The sequence below is a fragment of the Mytilus californianus genome, unplaced genomic scaffold (assembly GCF_021869535.1).
Source record: "Mytilus californianus isolate M0D057914Y unplaced genomic scaffold, xbMytCali1.0.p SCAF_1, whole genome shotgun sequence".
In the NCBI taxonomy this organism is placed as follows: Eukaryota; Metazoa; Mollusca; class Bivalvia; order Mytilida; family Mytilidae; genus Mytilus; species Mytilus californianus.
In genome coordinates, this window is record NW_026262581.1 from 115,868,441 (window position 1) to 115,891,227 (window position 22,787).

The 22,787-nt window shown below is 32.4% G+C and overlaps 1 protein-coding gene across 1 annotated transcript in view; it reads right to left on the reverse strand.

Moving 5' to 3' along the window:
• LOC127731648 (GRAM domain-containing protein 4-like) overlaps positions 1–21,268 on the reverse strand; it is a 57,884-nt gene extending 36,616 nt beyond the window's left edge. Inside the window, exons 1-10 of the mRNA XM_052240404.1 lie at positions 21,129–21,268; positions 19,599–19,692; positions 16,903–17,005; positions 15,067–15,158; positions 13,807–13,981; positions 8,451–8,476; positions 7,363–7,454; positions 6,641–6,732; positions 6,064–6,112; positions 5,649–5,720 (exon numbers count right to left, since the gene is read on the reverse strand). Of these exons, the coding sequence (XP_052096364.1) occupies positions 5,649–5,720; positions 6,064–6,112; positions 6,641–6,732; positions 7,363–7,454; positions 8,451–8,476; positions 13,807–13,981; positions 15,067–15,158; positions 16,903–17,005; positions 19,599–19,689 (792 nt within the window). The 5' untranslated portion in view covers positions 19,690–19,692; positions 21,129–21,268. The remainder of the gene's footprint in view (positions 1–5,648; positions 5,721–6,063; positions 6,113–6,640; positions 6,733–7,362; positions 7,455–8,450; positions 8,477–13,806; positions 13,982–15,066; positions 15,159–16,902; positions 17,006–19,598; positions 19,693–21,128) is intronic.
• Positions 21,269–22,787: the final 1,519 nt, after the last annotated feature.

Consider the following 22,787-nt stretch of genomic DNA (forward strand, 5'->3'; position numbering starts at 1 on the left):
AAAATGAAATGAAGGAGAATTTTAAAAATTAGGAAGAATTTCTTTTTTGTCATCTAGAAATTTAAGTGTGATTGACAAATTCAACTTAAAAATACCAATACTTGGCAAAAAAAAAGTATGAACAAAAATACGGAACTCCAAGGTAAAGTAAATAAAATGCTCCGCTGGGGCGCAGCTTGATACGATATTCAAACCATATCATTATTATTTGCTTTTATATATAAATCAGAAATAACCAATTTGAAATGGAAAATTTTAAAGAAAAAAAAGGAAAAAAAAATCCCCCCCCCAATTTTTTGAACCCCCTTATGATTCATCACCCCCAAACTCAATCCCAGCCTTCCCTTTGTGGTATGGTACCTTGGAGTACAATTTCAGAGAGAATCATACACTTGAACACAAGTTATTGTCTGGAAACTAGAAAAATGCTTGTTTTTTGGCCCCTTTTTGGCCCCAAATTCCTAAACGTTTAGGGCAATTACCCCCAAACTCAAACCCAGCCTTCCCTTTGTGATATGAACCTTGCAGTACAATTTCATAAAGATCCATACACTTACACACAATTTATTGTCCTGAAACTAAAAAAATGCTTGTTTTTTTGCCCTTTTATGGCCCCTATTTACTAAAATTTTGAGGGAATTACCCCCAAAATCAATCCCAGCCTTCCCTTTGTGGTATGGTACCTTGGAGTACAATTTCAGAGAGATCCATACACTTGAACACAAGTTATTGTCTGGAAACTAGAAAAATGCTTATTTTTGGCCCCTTTTTTGGCCCCTTATTCCTAAACTTTTTGGGCAATTACCCCTAAACTCAATTCCAGCTTTCCCTTTGTGATATGGAACCTTGTAGTACAATTTCATAAAGATCCATACACTTACACACAAGTTATTGTCATGAAACTAGAAAAATGCTTGTTTTTTGCCCCTTTTTGGCCCCTAATTCCTAAAATTTGGAGGCAATTACCCCCAAAATCAATCCCAGCATTCCCTTTGTGATATAGAACCTTGTGATACAATGTCAGAGAGATCCATACACTTACACACAAGTTATTGTCATGAAACTAGAAAAATGCTTGTTTTTTGCCCCTTTTTGGACCCTAATTCCTAAAATTTGGAGGCAATTACCCCCAAAATCAATCCCAGCATTCCCTTTGTGATATGGAACCTTGTGGTACAATGTCAGAGAGATCCATACACTTACACACAAGTTATGTCTGGAAGTTACAAAAATGCTTATTTTTGGCCCCTAATTCCTTAACTGTGGGTACCATAACCCCCAAAATCAATCCCCACCTTCCTTTTGTGGTATTGAACCTTATGGTAAAATTTCATTGAGATCCATTCACTTAAACTAAAGTTAGAGTGTGAAAACTAATGTGTCTTTGGACGACGACGACGCCAACGTCATACCAATATACGACCACAAAATTTTTTTTGCAGTCGTATAAAAAGGTGAAAGTCCATAAAACATAACAAAATGAAAGGCTTAATTCTATCAACCAACAGAAAGAATGGAAAACAACTGTCAAATTGTTGACTTGTAACAGGCATTTTGAAAAGAAAACGGTGTTAAAACCTGGCTTTATAGCTAGCTAAACCTCCCACTTGTATAACAGTTGCGTTATATCATATTGAATAAAAATGCTTCGCTGAGCGCAGCCAGATACGACCGCAGAGGTCTAACCCTGAACAGTTGGGGCAAGTTTGGACACAATATTCAAGCTTGATACTGTCTGAATTTGGATTGTTATCAAATTTTTGACATAATATAGGTTTCTGACACAAAATAAATGTGGTCAAAGATCTTTAAAATTTGAAATGGGACATTTAATCTACCTAGAATGGTCTGATATCCAAAATCTAACAACATGGTTAGATTCAGCATATAAAAAAACACCAAAAATTTAATTTTAGTTGAAATCAAACAAAGTTTAATTTTAAATCCTTCAAACCTTAGTATGGACTAATTTGGAAACAGGGCCAAAAATAAATAAACTGTTAACTCAGAGATATGTCTTGCCTATTTGTTATTTTGATAATGCAAATGTTGAAATTAAAATAGCAATACTTTATTAATATGTAAGTTATGCAAATATTCAAAGTCAATGACTGAAGGTATAGGGCTCAACAATCTCCATGGAAATGAGATGTGCCAATCTAATACAAATGTATACCAAATACCACTGAAACCTCATAAGTCGTTCCCTTTAAACAAACACAAATATTAACTTGTAAACTATGTAAAAGTTTCAAAGTCAATGAACCATAATGAGGGTGTGGGGTTATATAATCTCCATGGAAATAAAACTTGTAAATGCCAATACATTTGCATACCAAATATCATTGACTTAACATTAGTGGTTCATCTTAAACTGACCTAATCACAAACTAATACATGTAAACGAAGCAAAAGTTTCAAAGTCAATAGACCATGACTGAGGGGCAGGGCCAAATAATCTCCATGGAAATGAGATATGCCAATGCTTATACAACTGCATACCAAATATCATTGACCTACCACTAGTGGTTCCCCATAAACTGACCTAATCACAAACTAATACATGTAAACAAAGCAAAAGTTTCAAAGTAAATAGACCATGACTGAGGGGGCAGGCCCAAATAATCTCCATGGAAATGAGATATGCCAATGCTAATACAACTGCATACCAAATATCATTGACCTACCACTAGTGGTTCATCATAAACTAGACCTAATCACAAACTAATACATAGTTAATGACGACATCAACGCCTGAAACAGCATAAATATGTCTCACTTTTCAACTCCCTCAAGGCAAGACAAAAATATAAATGCACAATAAGATTCAGCATATCATACACGCCGCAATAATTCAGTTTTTGATAAAATCAAACAAATTTTAATTTTGGATCCTTTTGACCTCAATGTAGACCAATTTAAAAATGGGGCCCAATATCCAAAAAAGTAATACAAGGTTAGAACCCCCCAAAATTAAAGACTTTAAATTAATCCAATTGAAATTGTTTAAAAGTATTGTATTTATTTTCAATTGAAGATTTCTTGCTATTGCGCAATACTGTGCAATTGAAGATTTCTTGCTATTGCGCAATACTGCGCTATTGTGCAATACTGGCCAATTGAAGATTTCTTGCTATTGCGCAATACTGTATAATTGAAGATTTCTTGCTATTGCGCAATACTGTGCAATTGAAGATTTCTTGCTATTGCACAATACTGTGCAATTGATGATTTCTTGCTATTGCGCAATACTGTGCAATTGAAGATTTCTTGCTATTGCGCAATACTGTGCAATTGAAGATTTCTTGCTATTGCGCAATACTGTGCAATTGAAGATTTCTTGCTATTGCGCAATACTGTGCAATTGAAGATTTCTTGCTATTGCCCAATACAGTGCAATTGAAAATTTCATGCTATTGCGCAATACCGTGCTATTGCTCAATACTGTGCTATTGTGCAATACTGTGTTATTGCGCATTACTGTGCAATTGAAGATTTCTTACTATTGTGCAATACTGTGCTATTGCGCAATACTGTGCAATTGATGATTTCTTGCTATTGTGCAATACTGTGCAATTGAAGATTTCTTGCTATTGCGCAATACTGTGCAATTGAATATTTCTTGCTATTGCCCAATACTGTGGTATTGAACAATACTGTGCTTTTGCGCAATACTTTGCAATTGAAGATTTCTTGCTATTGTGCAATACTGTGCAATCATTTGAAAAATTTCAAAAATTTTGAAGAAAAAAAATATGAACCCCCAAAAAAATTGGAAAAAAAAATCCTACCAAACTTTTTGAACCCCCTCCCTCTTAGAGTAAACACCCCCAAATTAATCCCAGCCTTCCCTTTGTGGTATGAAACCTTATAGTACAATTTTAGAGAGATCCATACACTTAAACACAAGTTACTGTCTGGAAACTAGAAAAATGCTTGTTTTTGGCCCCTTTTTTGCCCCTAATTCCTGAACCATTAGGGCAATTACCCCCAAACTTAATTCCAGCCTTCCCTTTGATATATGGAACCTTGTGGCACAATTTCTGAGAGATCTATACACTAACACACAAGTTATTGTCCGGAAACTACAAAAATGCTTGTTTTTGGCCCCTAACCCCTAAACTGTTGGTACCATAACCCCCAAAATCAATCCCAACCTTCCTTTTTTGGTATTGAACCTTCTGGTAAAATTTCTTAGAGATCCATTCACTTAAACTAAAGTTATTGTCTGGAAACCAAATGTGTCTTCATACGTCGCCGCCAACAACAACGACACCATAGCATTATACGACGCAAAACATTTTTTGCGGTCGTATAAAAAATTAAGTGAGCAACACAAAACAACATAGTTAGTTAAGGTGACAATACTTGGGATCCAGCAGCCAAAAAAGTGTAAACATACAACACAGAAATACAAACACAACAGACTTAAAATTCAAACAAATATACCAATAAATCCGAGCCAAAACAGTGTAAACATACAACACAGAAATACAAACACAACAGACTTAAAATTCATACAATATACCAATAAATCTGAGCCAAAACAGTGTAAACATACAACACAGAAATACAAACACAACAGACTTAAAATTCAAACAAATATACCAATAAATCCGAGCCAAAACAGTGTAAACATACAACACAGAAATACAAACACAACAGACTTAAAATTCATACAATATACCAATAAATCTGAGCCAAAACAGTGTAAACATACAACACAGAAATACAAACACAACAGACTTAAAATTCAAACAAATATACCAATAAATCCGAGCCAAAACAGTGTAAACATACAACACAGAAATACAAACACAACAGACTTAAAATTCAAACAAATATACCAATAAATCTGAGCCAAAACAGTGTAAACATACAACACAGAAATACAAACACAACAGACTTAAAATTCAAACAAATATACCAATAAATCCGAGCCAAAACAGTGTAAACATACAACACAGAAATACAAACACAACAGACTTAAAATTCATACAATATACCAATAAATCTGAGCCAAAACAGTGTAAACATACAACACAGAAATACAAACACAACAGACTTAAAATTCAAACAAATATACCAATAAATCTGAGCCAAAACAGTGTAAACATACAACACAGAAATACAAACACAACAGACTTAAAATTCAAACAAATATACCAATAAATCCGAGCTAAAACAGTGTAAACATACAACACAGAAATACAAACACAACAGACTTAAAATTCAAACAAATATACCAATAAATCTGAGCCAAAACAGTGTAAACATACAACACAGAAATACAAACACAACAGACTTAAAATTCATACAATATACCAATAAATCTGAGCCAAAACAGTGTAAATATACAACACAGAAATACAAACACAACAGACTTAAAATTCATACAATATACCAATAAATCTGAGCCAAAACAGTGTAAATATAGGCATCAATATAATATGCTCTATTTCATAGCCTCATTTTATCTTGAAAAAATACAATTATTGCAAAAAAATATTCCAATCACTTCATTAAGGCAAGCATTTTAGAACTTGACTTGATTTAACAGAATAAACAATGTCTTAAGATTTTTTTTCTATACTTCTGATTAATCTGATTTAAAAGATTTACATTTGTCAATGGTTTGTATTAAATACCTGAACCTTTCTTGCCACTTGTATCACCAGGCTGAATTTATCTGTAAGTCCAGTACTGCTTTCTTCTTTTTGCTAAAAATAGTATAGGTGTTTTACAGTTTTTCCTATCCTGCTACTAATCTACTACATACAACAACCATAATGGTACTTGATATATTTTCTTTAAAGCTAATGCCACAATTTGTTTAGAAACATGAATGTTTTTATGTATTCAATGATGCCAAAAACAAACCTTAAAGGGTAGCAAAAAATGGAACATAAGTGTTAGAAGCTATGATTTTGAGAATACAAGTTTTAAGAGTTGGTTAGCTTTTTCCTCTTTTTAATGTTCCTTTAATATGTAACAGATGTGATAAATGTACTTTAATATATATATTCAATACAAGGTTTAAAAGGTATTTTTACATAGCAGTACCTTGTGTTCTTCCAGTGGCTGGAAAAAGTTGAATTTGATTTGGAATCCTCTAAAAATATAATGTAAAAAAGCATGTTCAGAAAAATCTCTTACTTTATGAATAATATCTGAAAACATAATCTACAGATTAGTTACAGACAGAATTCATAGAACCATTTTCCTTTTGTTTGCATAAATTTCTGTGGCTCCCATACATAACTTTGTTTTTCAATAAAATTGTGGATGCCAAGCATGTAGTCATAAACCAGTAATAAAATTGTGAAAAAGAAAAAAGATGGAATGGGACTTTCACAAAGTATCAATTATTTAAAAATAAGTAACAAAACACAAACTCACATTCATTATAAGAACATCACTATTAAGGTTTTTACACACATACCAGTAATCTATTTTTATTCAGAATTCAACAGCCCTTCACTCATTAACACCTAGTGGTTTTTTGTAAGAAGAATAACATGCTTTTTTAAGCTAAAGTTAAATAGGAGAAAATCCTTACTGTTAATTCTTTTAACCCATATGTTCAACTTATTTTAATGAAAATTCATAATTTAAATAATTATCACATAAAAGTACTTACAAATGATTTAAATAACTAACTATCATTCTAATGACCAAACAAAACAATATCACAGATACAAAACAACCATGCCATATGGCAATCAAATAAATCTGAAATTAAAATAAACATTAAAAATAATTTTGGAGGATCTAAATGATGATAATCTTAGGGTGAAAGTTACTTAATAAGACAAGAACTTAGAAATGGAAATACATCAATTAGTGTAACTCAGTCTCACTTTCATTAAATTCAGACACAAAACTTGATTTTCAGAATATTTTAATTATAATGTTTTGTTTATCAATTTTTAGTTACATTGGTACACATTTTTGAAATGGCTGGGATTATCAACCATTGAACATTTGATTCCTAGCTTTGGAATGCACTACACATAATTATGTTTTGAAATAGCAGTCATATTGATAACCCAAATAATTTAGTCCCTCCCCGTAATAGATCTCTCCTACTTGTCAGGGCATGAAGTCCAAACACACTAAAAACTCCTCACTTAATCCTGGATTTTAATTGTTGTTCTGTGCATTTAGGCATTAATGTAGTCATCGTAGAGCAGCAGAATATACTACATATTATTTGGGCTATCATATTGGATGTCCAGCAGTATCTGAAAGCAGGACATGTATCTATACCAAAATTGTTCTTTTTGTTTTCAAATAATTTTTCTGAATATCTATTTATAGTATTAAAATGACAAAAAGTAAAAAAAAATCTGTCATACAAACCATAAACATAAGTAAAGTATAAGATGGAGTCTTCCAAGCTAGTAACTGCTGTATTCCTTTGATTGTGTCTATATAAGGTTTTAGATCTGAACCTACAATGAGAATATTGTTCTGATTACAGAGAAGCAATATTTTAAAAACCTAATCAATATCTAATCCTTAATAAAATATTTTTCTCTATAATTCCTATTGGTTAATAATGAACATGATCATGAACAAAGTCATATTTTCTTTAAAAAAATATTTTTACTATAATTTTTCTATTCTGTATCTTTAATAGTGCCATAAAAAGCACCGAAATATCTTGTACACAGAATACTATATCAATAAATGGGGAATGTGTCCATGGGACACAGATGATGCCCCCGCTTGCATAAAACATTATAAAGAGACATAACTGAAGAATGGTAAAAGCGAAGTTACCCAAATTTGTACTTGATCTGAGTTTTGTAGTAATAAGCATTGTGTAAAAGTTTCATAACATTTGGTTGAAGCAAACTAAGGTAAGAGAACGGAAACGAAAAATTCAGCAATTTTTCCATTTGTAAAGGGGCATAAATCTAGAACGGTAAAAGTGACACCACCAAAATTCAAGATTGATCTGTGTTTTGTGGTAATAAGCATTGTGCATAAGTTTCATAACATTTGGTTAAGGCAAACTAAAGTAAGAGAAGGGAAATGAAAAAATTCAGCAATTTTTCCATTTTGAAGGGCATAACTCAAGAACAGTAAAAGTGACGCCACCAAAATTCAAGCGTGATCTGTGTTTTGTGGTAATAAGCATTTCGTATAAGTTTCATAACATTTGGTTGAGGCAAACTAAAGTTAGAGAACGGAAACATTTGTAAAGGGGCATAACTCTAGAACAGTAAAAGTGACACCACCAAATTTCAAACTTGATCTGTGTTTTGTGGTAATAAGCATTGTGTATAAGTTTCATAAAATTTGGTTGAGGCAAACTAAAGTTAGAGAATGGAAACCAATTTTTGGATGTACGGACGGACATACAGACAGACAAGGGTAATACTTAATGCGCCCTTCGCTACGGCAGGGGCATAAAAATAAGAAAAATAGTTAAGCCAACTTACTGAATCTGGTAATATTTGCTTTTAATCTACAAGAAAAAAAATGTCAACATAAACAATACACGTGATTACATAGATCTAATTGTAAAGACTAACTGATATGAATGTATGATATTAATCACTAAGTCTTGTTCACAATATGTTTCTGAATGGCTTTTATCAGATACTCCCAACACCAATAGTTTTGAAGCAAAATGTGTGTTTAAACCTGTGATTCCCTTAGTTTTTGTATCTTAATAACTTGATTTACGAGATTTGAACATTGGTAAACTACTGTTGCCTCAATTCAGTATTAATAAATGTTTTAAACTACAATATATTCTTTAAATTTTTTTTTATGCTAAAGCTTTGGCTGGATAAACAGTACCCTTATATTATACCTTTGTTAGACAATTAATTTGTGACAGTTGATGTTAACCACTGATTTGTACAATTGATGTGAAGTAGTGAATATTGCAGATGATAATTAAAGAACCTTAGTGAGCGCGCTCACATACCCCACGTCCCCACATTGTCACTGGAGAAATAAAATAACTGTAAGAAAAAAAAAATGTATAAGAAAAAAAAAATGAATCATAATTTCCTGTCGATATGCACATCTACTTAGTATGTCCTTATTATCTACAAAGTTTCATGAAATTCTGTTGTGTGGTTGGAGAGGAGTTGCGATGACAAAAGGTTGCAGTAGTATATTGGGCAAATATGTTCAAAGGGGCGTAACTCCTGGAAAAATAATTGAATTGTAATTTCCTGTCGATATGCACATCTACGTAGTATGTCCTTATTATCTACAAAGTTTCATGAAATTTTGTTATGTGGTTTCAGAGGAGTTGAGATGACAAACTGTTGCAGTAGTACATTAAAGTAAATAAGTTCAAAGGGGCGTAACTCCTAGAAAAAAAAATTGAAACATAATTTCCTGTCGATATGCACAACTACATAGTATGTCCTTATTATCTACAAAGTTTCATGAAATTTTGTTGAGTGGTTTTAGAGAAGTTGAGATGACAAACTGTTGCAGTAGTACATTAAAGTAAATAAGTTCAAAGGGTTGTAACTCCTAGAAAAAAAAATTGTAACGTAATTTCCTGTAGATATGCACATCTACCTAGTATGTCCTTATTATCTACAAAGTTTCATGAAATTCTGTTTAGTGGTTTCAGAGGAGTTGCGATGACAAACTGTTGCAGAGGTATATTGAAGCAAATAAGTTCAAAGGGGTGTAACTCCTAGAAAAAAAATTGAATCGTAATTTCCTGTCTATATGCACATCTAAGTAGTATGTCCTTATTATCTGGAAAGGTTTCATGAAATTCTGTTGTGTGGTTTGAGAGAAGTTGCAATGACAAATGCAGTAGTATATTGGGCAAATAAGTTCAAAGGGGCGTAACTCCTGGAAAAAAAATTAAATCGTAATTTCCTGTCGATATGCACATCTAAGTAGTATGTCCTTATTATCTACAAAGTTTCATGAAATTTTGTTATGTGGTTTCAGAGGAGTTGAGATGACAAACTGTTGCAGTAGTACATTAAAGTAAATAAGTTCAAAGGGGCGTAACTCCTAGAAAAAAAATTGAATCGTAATTTCCTGTCGATATACACAACTACATAGTATGTCCTTATTATCTAAAAAGGTTTCATGAAATTCTGTTGAGTGGTTTTAGAGGAGTTGAGATGACAAACTGTTGCAGTAGTACATTAAAGTAAATAAGTTCAAAGGGTTGTAACTCCTAGAAAAAAAAATTGAATCGTAATTTCCTGTAGATATGCACATCTACCTAGTATGTCCTTATTATCTACAAAGTTTCATGAAATTCTGTTGTGTGGTTTCAGAGGAGTTGCGATGACAAACTGTTGCAGAGGTATATTGAAGCAAATAAGTTCAAAGGGGCGTAACTCCTAGAAAAAAAATTGAATCGTAATTTCCTGTCTATATGCACATCTAAGTAGTATGTCCTTATTATCTGGAAAGGTTTCATGAAATTCTGTTGTGTGGTTTGAGAGAAGTTGCAATGACAAATGCAGTAGTATATTGGGCAAATGAGTTCAAAGGGGCGTAACTCCTGGAAAAAAATTAAATCGTAATTTCCTGTCGATATGCACATCTAAGTAGTATGTCCTTATTATCTACAAAGTTTCATGAAATTTTGTTATGTGGTTTCAGAGGAGTTGAGATGACAAACTGTTGCAGTAGTACATTAAAGTAAATAAGTTCAAAGGGGCGTAACTCCTAGAAAAATAAAATGCTTTGCTGGGGCGCAGCTTGATACGACCGCAGAGGTCGATTCCTGAACATTTGGGGCAAATATGGACACAACATTCAAGCTTGATACAGCTCTGAATTTGGATTGTTATTAAATATTTGACACAGCATAGGTTTCTGACACAGAAAGAATGTGGTCTAAGAACTTGAATTTTTTTTAATTTACCTATTATGGTCCAATGTCCAAAATCAAAATACATGGTTAGATTCAGCATATCAAAGAACCCCATATGTTCAATTTTTGTTAAAATCAAACAAAGTTTGATTTTGGACCCCAACTTGGACAAACTTGAAAACTGGGCCCATAATCAAAAATCTAAACACATGTTTAGATTCAGCATATCAAAGAACCCCAAGAATTCAATTTTTGCTAAAATCAAACTAAGTTTAATTTTGGACCCTTTGGACCTTAATGTAGACCAATTTAAAAAACGGGACTTAAAATTAAAAATCTAAATACACGGTTAGATTTGGAATATCAAAGAACCCCAATAATTCAATTTTTGATGAAATCAAACAAAGTTTAATATTGGACCCTTTTGACCTCAATATGAACCAATTTGATAGCGGGGCCCACAAATAAAAAATCTAAATACATGGTTAGATTCAGCATATCAAAGAACCCCATATATTCAATTTTTGTTGAAATCAAAAAAAGTTTAATTTTGGACCCCAACTTGGACCAACTTGAAAACTGGGCCCATAATCAAAAATCTAAACACATGTTTAGATTCAGCATATCAAAGAACCCCAAGAATTCAATTTTTGTTAAAATCAAACTAAGTTTAATTTTGGACCCTTTGGACGTCAATGAAGACCAATTTAAAAAACGGGACCCAAATTAAAAATCTAAAAACACGGTTAGATTTGGCATATCAAAGAACCCCAATAATTCAATTTTTGATGAAATCAAACAAAGTTTAATTTTGGACCCTTTTGACCTCAATATGAACCAATTTGAAAGCGGGGCCTACAAATAGAAAATCTAAATACATGGTTAGATTCAGCATATCAAAGAACCTCATATATTCAATTTTTGTTGAAATCAAACAAAGTTTAATTTTGGACCCCAATATGGACCAACTTGAAAACTGGGCCCATAATCAAAAATCTAAATACATGTTTAGATTCAGCATATCAAAGAACCCCATATATTCAATTTTTGTTGAAATCAAACAAAGTTTAAATACTGGACCCTATCTTGGACCAACTTGAAAACTGGGCCCATAATCAAAAATTCTAAACACATGTTAAGATTCAGCATATCAAAGAACCCCAAGAATTCAATTTTTGTTAAAATCAAACTAAGTTTCATTTTGGACCCTTTGGACCTTAATGTAGACCAATTTAAAAAACAGGACCCAAAATTAAAAATCTAAATACATGGTTAGATTTGGAATATCAAAGAACCCCAATAATTCAATTTTTGATGAAATCAAACAAAGTTTAATTTTGGACCCTTTTGACCTCAATATGAACCAATTTGATAACGGGGTCCACAAATAAAAAATCTAAATACATGGTTAGATTCAGCATATCAAAGAACCCCATATATTCAATTTTTGTTGAAATCAAACAAAGTTTAATTTTGGACCCCAATTTGGACCAACTTGAAAACTGGGCCAAAAATCAAAAATCTAAATACATGTTTAGATTCAGCATATCAAAGAACCTCATATATTCAATTTTTGCTAAAATCAAACAAATTTTTATTTTGGACCCTTTGGACCTTAAGTCTACAATTTGAAAACTGGACCCAAAATTAAAAATCTAAATACACTGTTAGATTCGGCATAACAAATAAATAAATGTGATCAAAGATTTTACAAATCTAATGCGCCATTCTGTGCAATTAAAGACTTCTAGAAATTTTTCAATATTTGAAATTTGAAAGAAAAAAAAATTTTTGAAGAATAATTCTTTTAAATTTCTGAAATCTGAAATGAGAAAAAATTGACCCCCCACAATTTCTTTTTATCCCCCCCCCCCTTTTTTCCCCCAAAAAATTCTTTCCCTCAAGATATGGTCATAATCTCAATTCAAATTTCCAATGGAGTTGGCAACCATAATTACCCATTTAAATTTACCATAGTGCTAACTTAATCTATTTTATAATAGAATTAAAAATATAGTGTCAAATCTTTCATATGGATTTTTTTTGTAAAAAAAAAAGATGCAACATTTGCAGATATTTTTAGTGGTCTTCCTTTATAAATATGCATTTCTTTAAACATAATTTAAAAGCAGTGTAAGGGAAGTAACCAAAACGTTGTATTTGGATTACCTCCCTTACACTGTTTTAAATTATCTTTATTGTTCATTAAGCATTACTTTATACATAATTTAAAAGCAGTGTAAGGGAGATAATTTCAATGATGTATTTGATTTATCTCCCTTACACTGCTTTAAATTATGTTTTGTACTAAAGTATTTGTCCATTAACCAGGACAACCCTGTTTTTCCCCCTTTTTTGCCCCTAATTCCTAAACGGTTTGAGCCATAACCCCCCAAAGCAAATCCTAACCATCCCTTTGTGGTATGGAAACTTGTAGTATAATTTCAGAGAGATCCATAAACCGTTCCACAGTTATTGTCTGGAAACTAGAAAATGCTTATTTTTGGCCCCTTTTTGGCCCCTAATTCCTTAACTGTTGGTACCATAACCCCCAAAATCAATCCCAACCTTCCTTTTGTGGTATTTAACCTTATGGTCAAATTTCAAAAAGATCCATTCACTTAAACTAAAGTTAGAGTGCGAAAACCAATGTGTCTTCGGACAACGACGACGACGACGACGGACGACGACGACGACGCCAACGTCATACCAATATACGACCACAAAATTTTTTTGCAGTCGTATAAAAATTGAATTGTAATTTCCTGTCGATATACACAACTACATAGTATGTCCTTATTATCTAAAAAGGTTTCATGAAATTTTGTTGTGTGGTTTAAGAGGAGTTGCGATGATAAGAAACAGGACTGACGGACGGACAGACGGACGGACAGACAGACAGATGGGTCAAAAACTTTATACCCTCCGCAACTCAGTGCATGGGGTATAATAAGCAGTGGTGAATCATTATCTAAACTAACTGTTTAACAGTGAGTGGATCTCCTTCATCATTTTCATTCTGTTCTTCAGGCTCCTCTATAAAATCATCCATAAATGTATATATAGAATCCACTATTCTTCTCCATAAAACATCAAACTTTTTATTTCTTGGTCGTCCTTTCTTTGTTGACTTTGGTGGTGAAGGGGTTTTTGCAGCTAAAAAGTTAAAATAGATTTGAGGCTCTGAAATGCAGCTTAAATTATAGATAATTGGTTCAGTGTTCCTAGCTCTACTTGTGGTATTTAGGTTTTTTTTTGGTTTTTTTAACTACATAATCATATGTATTGATCATTTAGTTTTTAGCATAGATCATGTTGTTGACTTTGACCTTTGGATTGTTCCACATATTTCATGCCTTTGAAAGCCTACTATATAAGAAAGGTTAGTCAGAGTTTTGAAATGAAATGTCAAATATGCATTTCTCGTATTTTAAATAGATTAGACCGTTGGTTTTCCCGTTTGAATGGTTTGACACTAGTAATTTGTGGGGCCCTTTATAGCTTGCTGTTTGGTGTGAGCCAAGGCTCCGTGTTGAAGACCGTACTTTGACCTATAATGGTTTACTTTTATAAATTTTGACTTGGATGGAGAGCTGTCTCATTGGCACTCATACCACATCTTCTTATATCTATATATATATTTCACCTTCTTCATATACAATTAAAATCTGTAAAAACAAATTTTGATGTTTACCTACCCATAGATAAACTCATTTTAAGCAGTAAGATTTTATTTACCCCATTCATTATACTTCAAGTTAAAATGCCAGATTTTGATTGGTTTATACAAGGGAGACATTCTACTCTATCCCATAGCTTTTATATTTTATTACCCTTCACAGATCATTTAGAATAATACATTGAATAACACATAGCTGAGAACGGGTGATAGAGCAGATTGTTACCCCTCAAAAAATGTTGCCAATCTTGGCCTCAACTCGGTTGACAATGTTTTTTTCAGGGTAACAATCTACTCTTTCACCCTCTCAGCTATGTATACCTTATATATTGTTTACCTTATGTACTTGATTTAAAGATACTTAAGTTCATTTGTCTATATGAAGTACTATTTCTTCTCTACTAACCTGATTATTTGATAAATACATTGACCCTTCCCTCAGCACTATCAAAGCTCTGACATACTATTCTTCACTACTGACATGACTTACTGGACTTAATGGATACATTGACCCTTCCCTGAGCACTATCAAAGCTCTGACATACTATTCTTTACTACTGACCTGAATTACTGGACTTGATGGATACATCAACCCATCCCTGGGCACTATCAAAGCTCTGAATACGTTTGTTATCACAATCAATCTCATATTTTCTGTAATAACAAAAAAAAAGTGTTCATATTTGCTTACTGTAAATTCAGAAATTAATGCGTGCATTTATTATTGCGATTTTGTCATTTTAGACTAAAATGCGATTTTAATTTTTGCGATATTGAGAAAAATCCTGTTTAATTCATATAAAAAATTTCAAAATGCGAGTTTAAATTATTGCGATTATAACCCTGTCGCATTTTTCGCAATAATAAAAACATCGCAATAATTTCTGAATTTACAGTAATTTTTTTTTAAATCTGGTATCTTTGTCAACTTTTTATTCCAACCTGTTTAACCAAAGAAGCCTATCATTCTAACTAATTCTCTTTATATAAATACACCTGTAATTTTTAAGAGAATATTGAATTTGAAATGTTATAAGAATTAAAAATTTGCCTGTAATCAAGAAGTTTATTATCTCATGATCATACTTTGCAAACAAAGAAAGCTTCATCTGATCTTTAATAATTATCACAGAATTGATAATAATAAAATAAGAAAATGTGGTATGATTATAAGATGTAGTATAATTGCCAATGAGACAACTATCCACCAAATGACATAGATGTTTGTAATTATAGGCCACCATACAACCTTCAACAATTGAGCAAAACCCATACTGTATAGCAAACTATAAAAGGCCCTGACATGACAAATGTAAAACTATTCAAAAGAGAAAACCAATGGCCTGATTCATGACATTAAAGAAACCATTTTATCAAAAGAACAGTGCTTGTATTGCCTTTCATCATCTTAAAAAATGCTGGAAGGTCTTCAGTCATGGAATAGGACTTAAAGCTCATACCTTTCAGTATTGTCACATTGACTAATTGGCAGTAATCTTAATATGTTATATACAACTTTATATGTTATTCAACAAACATTTGCATGAGTTAATATAAACTACCTATAGAACTGGTGACATCTCCAATAAATTCTATCATAATGTACATTTTTACATTACAATGTTAATACAGGTCAGTAACTGTATAGGACCAGTTACCATTACCTGCCATTTTATACCATACTAATCTTTTGAGTAAATACCGCTAACAGCTGTTAATTGAAGACAATCTGCCACATCATTCCAAAATTTTATATCTGATAGTATCGAGTAGAATGATGTAAAATCGCTGCTTAAGACGCTCTCCTTTCAGCAAACTAACATTTACAGGCAAGAAATTAATTTTAAATAAAACAAAAATTAGTATACAAATTTCAAAATTAAACTGTCTGCTCCTTTAAATGACAGTACATTATCTTTCTTTCAAGCTACATCAAATCTTTATTTAATGATGAGTGAGAGAAGAAAACATGTTTCATCAAAATTCATGGACAGATTAACATGTGTTTGGTCAATCTATCAAGCACTTCTCTCTTTGCTTTTAAAACAGCAAAACATGATATCACAATGGAAATGCAGAGAACAACATATCCATATAATACCATGGTAACATCATCACATCAATCTTCTTTTCATTGATAAATAAAATGATTAAAAGACCAAGACTATGATGCTAAATCAAACTTTTGGTAACATTTATATGTAAAAAGAGTATTTTAAAAAGAACTATTTATAAAGGTATTTGCAATTTGTGATTTTTTTATGGAAGGACTGTCTTTTGGACCCCCTCTGCCCATGGAATAAGCATAGACATAAGACAAGATTATTTCAAAAGGAGGTCTTGCAAATTATTAAACTACCAAAACAAATAATTCTTTTTTTTAACAGATTATACTCACTTAAATTTCTCTTCTAACTTTTTGTATCTGTTTCTTTCAATATCAATCTCTGCTTTTAGTCTATCCAATGATTCTTTGTCTTTATAACCACATAGTTCACTTACTGAATAAAAAATCATATAGCTATGGTTACCTATTGCTCATCTGAATGATACCCAAAGATAGTTAAAGTTACTTGTTTATTCATATGTATTATATCTCATACAGTTATCATTAACTATTGTCCATATGAGTTATAACTCATACAGTTTTGGTTAACTATTGTCCATATGAGTTATAACTCATACAGTTTAATGGTTAACTATTGTCCATATGAATTATAACTCATATGGTTATGGTAAACTATGGTCCATATGAATTATAACTCATACAGTTATGGTTAACTATTGTCCATATGAATTATAACTCATACAGTTATCATTAACTATTGTCCATATGAACTATAACTCATACAGTTGTGGTTAACTATTGTCCATATGAATTATAACTCATACAGTTGTGGTTAACTATTGTCCATATGAACTATAACTCATACAGTTATGGTTAACTATTGTCCATATGAATTATAACTCATACAGTTATAGTTAACTATTGTCCATATGAGTTATAACTCATACAGTTTTGGTTAACTATTGTCCATATGAGTTATAACTCATACAGTTATGGTTAACTATTGTCCATATGAATTATAACTCATACAGTTATGGTAAACTATTGTCCATATGAATTATAACTCATACAGTTATGGTTAACTATTGTCCATATGAATTATAACTCATACAGTTATCATTAACTATTGTCCATATGAACTATAACTCATACAGTTGTGGTTAACTATTGTCCATATGAATTATAACTCATACAGTTGTGGTTAACTATTGTCCATATGAACTATAACTCATACAGTTATGGTTAACTATTGTCCATATGAATTATAACTCATACAGTTATAGTTAACTATTGTCCATATGAACTATAACTCATACAGTTATGGTTAACTATTGTCCATATGAACTATAACTCATACAGTTATGGTTAACTATTGTCCATATGAACTATAACTCATACAGTTATGGTTAACTATTGTCCATATGAATTATAACTCATACAGTTGTGGTTAACTATTGTCCATATGAATTATAACTCATACAGTTATGGTTAACTATTGTCCATATGAATTATAACTCGTACAGTTGTGGTTAACTATTGTCCATATGAATTATAACTCATACAGTTGTGGTTAACTATTGTCCATATGAATTATAACTCATACAGTTATGGTTCATTTTTTTCCATATGAACTATAACTCATACAGTTGTGGTTAACTATTGTCCATATGAATTATAACTCATACAGTTGTGGTTAACTATTGTCCATATGAATTATAACTCATACAGTTATGGTTAACTATTGTCCATAAGAATTATAACTCAAACTGTTTTGGTTACATTTTGTCAATATAATTTGCAACTCATACAGTTATGATTAACTATTGTCCATATGAATACTGCATTTAGCTGATTCAATGCCGTGTAGACTAGCAAATCCTCCTCCAATACTATTAAATAAAGATATGACTGTGTTGAAATATACAATCAGACCTATTGTTCTATTGCACTTCCAGTGCAAATATTAGTCCAACAGCATTAATCAGCAACTGTTTGAAATTCAGTTCCTAGTAAAAATTTTCAAATGCTTTCATATAATCCATTTTTGCAAATAAGCATCTGGTAACTTTAGTTATGTGTTTGAAAGTCTTAAGCTTGAGTATTAAAAAAAGTTTATAGTTGGTGCCTGATTTAAAATTTCAGTTGTTGAGTTCAGTTTGTTTCCCTGTTTGCTTAGTTAAGTGTTTTTGTTTTTGTTATGAACTTGTTGTGCTGGAAGGAAGGCTAGGCTTTGTCTTAGACATGCAGGCAACTCAAAATATAATTCATGTATGCACATCCATTCATTTTCAATCTTATTTGACTAAATATTGTAAATACTCAAAATTGAACTTGGCCTTTTATATTATTCAGTATTGACATAAAAACAGTGCTTTAATCATGCAAGATTATATTCATGTGAAAAATGTGTTACTAACTATTGAGACATGGAAACAATTCTGGTCATGGAAATAATATATTTTCAGAAAACTATGTTAACTGGGCTTGGATTGACTAGAGACTTGTAAACTGTAGAGAGAATGATATTAAAGCCTATGTAGTTTAATAAAATTATGAGCAGCTCAAAGAAATTTGTATGAAATCTTTAACTTGGGCTGCTGAGAATTTATCAAGAAATTTCTTTGCAGGTTTTTATTCATTGGTTACCATAAAATAATTATAAGAAACATTCTTACTCTAAATAATTCCTTGTTCTTATGTAAAATTGAGAATGGAAATGGGGAATGTGTCAAAGAGACAACAACCCGACATAGAGCAGACAACAGCTGAAGGCCACCAATGGGTCTTCAATGCAGCGAGAAACTCCCGCACCCGGGGGCGTCCTTCAGCTGGCCCCTAAACAAATAAGTATACTAGTTCAGTGATAATGGACGTCATACTAAACTCCAAATTATACACAGGAAACTAAAATTAAAAATGATACAAGACTAACAAAGGTACATGTATGAGCAAAAAATCTCAGATAAATATATAGTGATTCAAAATTGATTTAAACACACAAGTGACCAATCTAACACACAACTTACCAAGGCTTTGATTTTCAATGGTAACTGTAACAAGTTGTTCTTCTAAATGTTTCAGGTGCTCTTCATATACTTCATAGCTGCTAGCATCCATTTTCTGACAAAATATATTACAAATGTAATCTGGTAACTGTAGTGAAAGACTAGAATTTTAACTATCTTTGACATTATATATACAACAATCTCCAAAACAGAGCTTTAAAATTTCATTATATTTTTTTATTTTTGTTGATATTAAAAAATACAAAATTTTTCTCAAATGACAAATTACAGTAACTAATTAGCCAAGTAAAATTGCTTCTTCACAAAATCTGTCTGTCAAAAAAATATTCCATCACCTGAAGGATGGTAACTGATAGATTCTCTTTTGTGAATTTTCAAATTCAAAAGGTAAAAACAAAGCTTAAGAATACATTCTCTTTTATCATGTTAAATAAGTTATGTCTTAATATTTTGTTGTACCTACAAGTACAGCATACCCAGAGCACATCCCTTTACATATAAAATGGGACCATGTTGCATACCAAATATCATTGACTTAACATTAGTGGTTCATCTTAAACTGACCTAAACACAAACTAATACAGGTAAACGAAGCAAAAGTTTAAAAGTTTAAAAGTCAATAGACCATGACTGAGGGGGCGGGGCCAAATAATCTCCATGGAAATGAGATATGCCAATGCTTAAACAACTGTATACCAAATATCATTGACCTACCACTAGTGGTTCCCCATAAACTGACCTAATACATGTAAACTAAGCAAAGTTTAAAAGTCAATAGACCATGACTGAGGGGGCGGGGCCAAACAATCTCCTTGGTAATGAGATGTGCCAATGCTAATACAACTGCATACCAAATATCATTGACTTACCACTAGTGGTTCACCATAAACTATACCTAAATCACAAACTAATACATTGTAGACGACGCCGCCGCCTACGCTGGAAACAGCATACCTATGTCTTGCTTTTTGAGTATGTAAGGCTTTCTGCATTTTAAGAACCGTTATTTCCACACATTATGGTAGATTTTTTTGCTCTTTATACTTTTAAACATTTCTTTTTTTTGCTTTGTGGGAAACGTTCACATCCAGTCTGATAGGAGTGTTACATGGGATCAGGTCGTTTAGTCCAAAAACAATCTGGCCCCAAGTTGAACAACCAAAGTAAAATATAGTATGAGTAGGACAATCTTTGAGAAGTGTATATAATATAATAACAGAAAAGCTGATGGATATACATGTACAGTGCATAGGTATACCCTATTGTTTGCTATACATGACATGTACATGTCACTTGTTATATTATTTTTACCTAGACGTCATAATTATTTGGACTAACCTTGATCTTGATACAAAATGACACTGGGGATCGACAGTGCTTTTTTAATTGCTTTAAACGATTAGGTTTGGAAGCTGACAAAACAACGTGTCGATCAAATTTTCACAGTTTTACCAAGGATTTGTATAGTAAGATACTTGGTTTTACGTTTATATTTAGTAGCGTTTGTGGACTTTATTCAATCAAACTTACTTTTTAGATACACGGTCAGACCAGAGTGCAGAATAAAACATATAGGATTATTTTATCACAAGTTTGGTCGATAGGCATTTAGAATATAAACACGGGTATTCTAAATAAACTCATTAATTCATAAACATGTGACTTTTGTTTACAAATACTGTCGACTGGTACTGAAATAATTAGTGTATCATCGCTTATCTCAACTAAAGTACAGAAATATATTGGAATCCAGGTTAGGGTGAGTTTAAAAATAGGTACAACAACGGTTATGAATCCGGAAAAAGGAAGTAACATCAGAGACATAATACAATGTTATATGTCTCTGGAAACACACACACACAAATAATCAACAAACCCATAAAAGATATACCAGAATAGTTTTGACAAGTAAGTACACTGACGTGAGAGTTATTTCTATTCTTATTTTTTGGCAAACCCTAATACTTTTATGATGACATGGGGGTCCAGGTCTGGTTGTCCGATGGAGTTCACAGGCACTTATCTCTGATTTTTTTTACCTATATACTATAATATATAAAAGTATAAAGGTGTTTTTTTTCTCAGACAAGTATGTATGTATGAATGTACGCAGATCCCTCCGTTTTCGGAACACCCCTCGAGAGCTGCGAGGGTACAGTGGAGTCCGTGTACACTCCTTATAAGGATTAATGGAGATGTGTCACTGACGTATTTACAACAATATTTACAAGGACAATCCCCAACCCAACACAAAGGGAGTGCCAGGACACCGGGCAGAGTCTGTTATTATGGTGGAGGAAGCCGAAGTACTCGGAGAGAACCACCAGGCTGCTCGGCGGGAACAGACAAACCGAAGAGATATCAGCAGATTGATCTCCAGGTCAAAGTCGGTGGCAACTTTGACCAACAGAGGCCTCCAAAGTACCCATTCTAGTTTAAAGTTCGGTCTGGGTACCAGAGATGTGTGTGAGAGGGTGAAAATCACCCTCTTCTGATGTACTGAAATTTCCAGCGCCCCGACTCAGAATCGAACTCGGGACCGCTTCAGCACTGTAGCCATCGGTCTTAACCACTAGACTACAATTAAACCCACAGAAAAAGTGCCTGTGGTGGGGTTTCTAGGATAGACAATCATGGACAAAAGTTGCAGAATAAAGGGTGGACTATGCTCCCTCTGCTCTGTCATATACATGAGTATAGTTCCACATACTTTAGATTTGACAAACAGTGATGTTGAAGTACAACTTGAAATTGTTACGCTGTCTGTAAGACACAAATGATGCCCAGCCTAACCATAAAAAATATAAAAACACTATTTATGATGATCTATCTTTTATTTTTATTCTGAATGTCTACACTTGAAGGACTGAATGTCCAGCCAAAAGGTTTCAACTTTCAGTTTTAGTAGTCACCAAGTTCAACTTTCTATTTCCAGTGGTCAGACATCAAGTTCAACTTCCCGGTAGTGATTAAATATTTGACAATACTAAAAAATCTTATCGATTGCATTAGGGACATTAAACTGTAGTAGTACAAACGATGTTTTCAATTATATAGCAAGTGAGAAGGAAATGAAGTCCAACTACCGGTTTTTGTGAATATCTAACATCCCCCTTTCTGACTTTTAGTACAAAAAAATACTAAGTCCAAATACCTGGCATTTTAAGAATATTTGACAAAAAAGTCTAA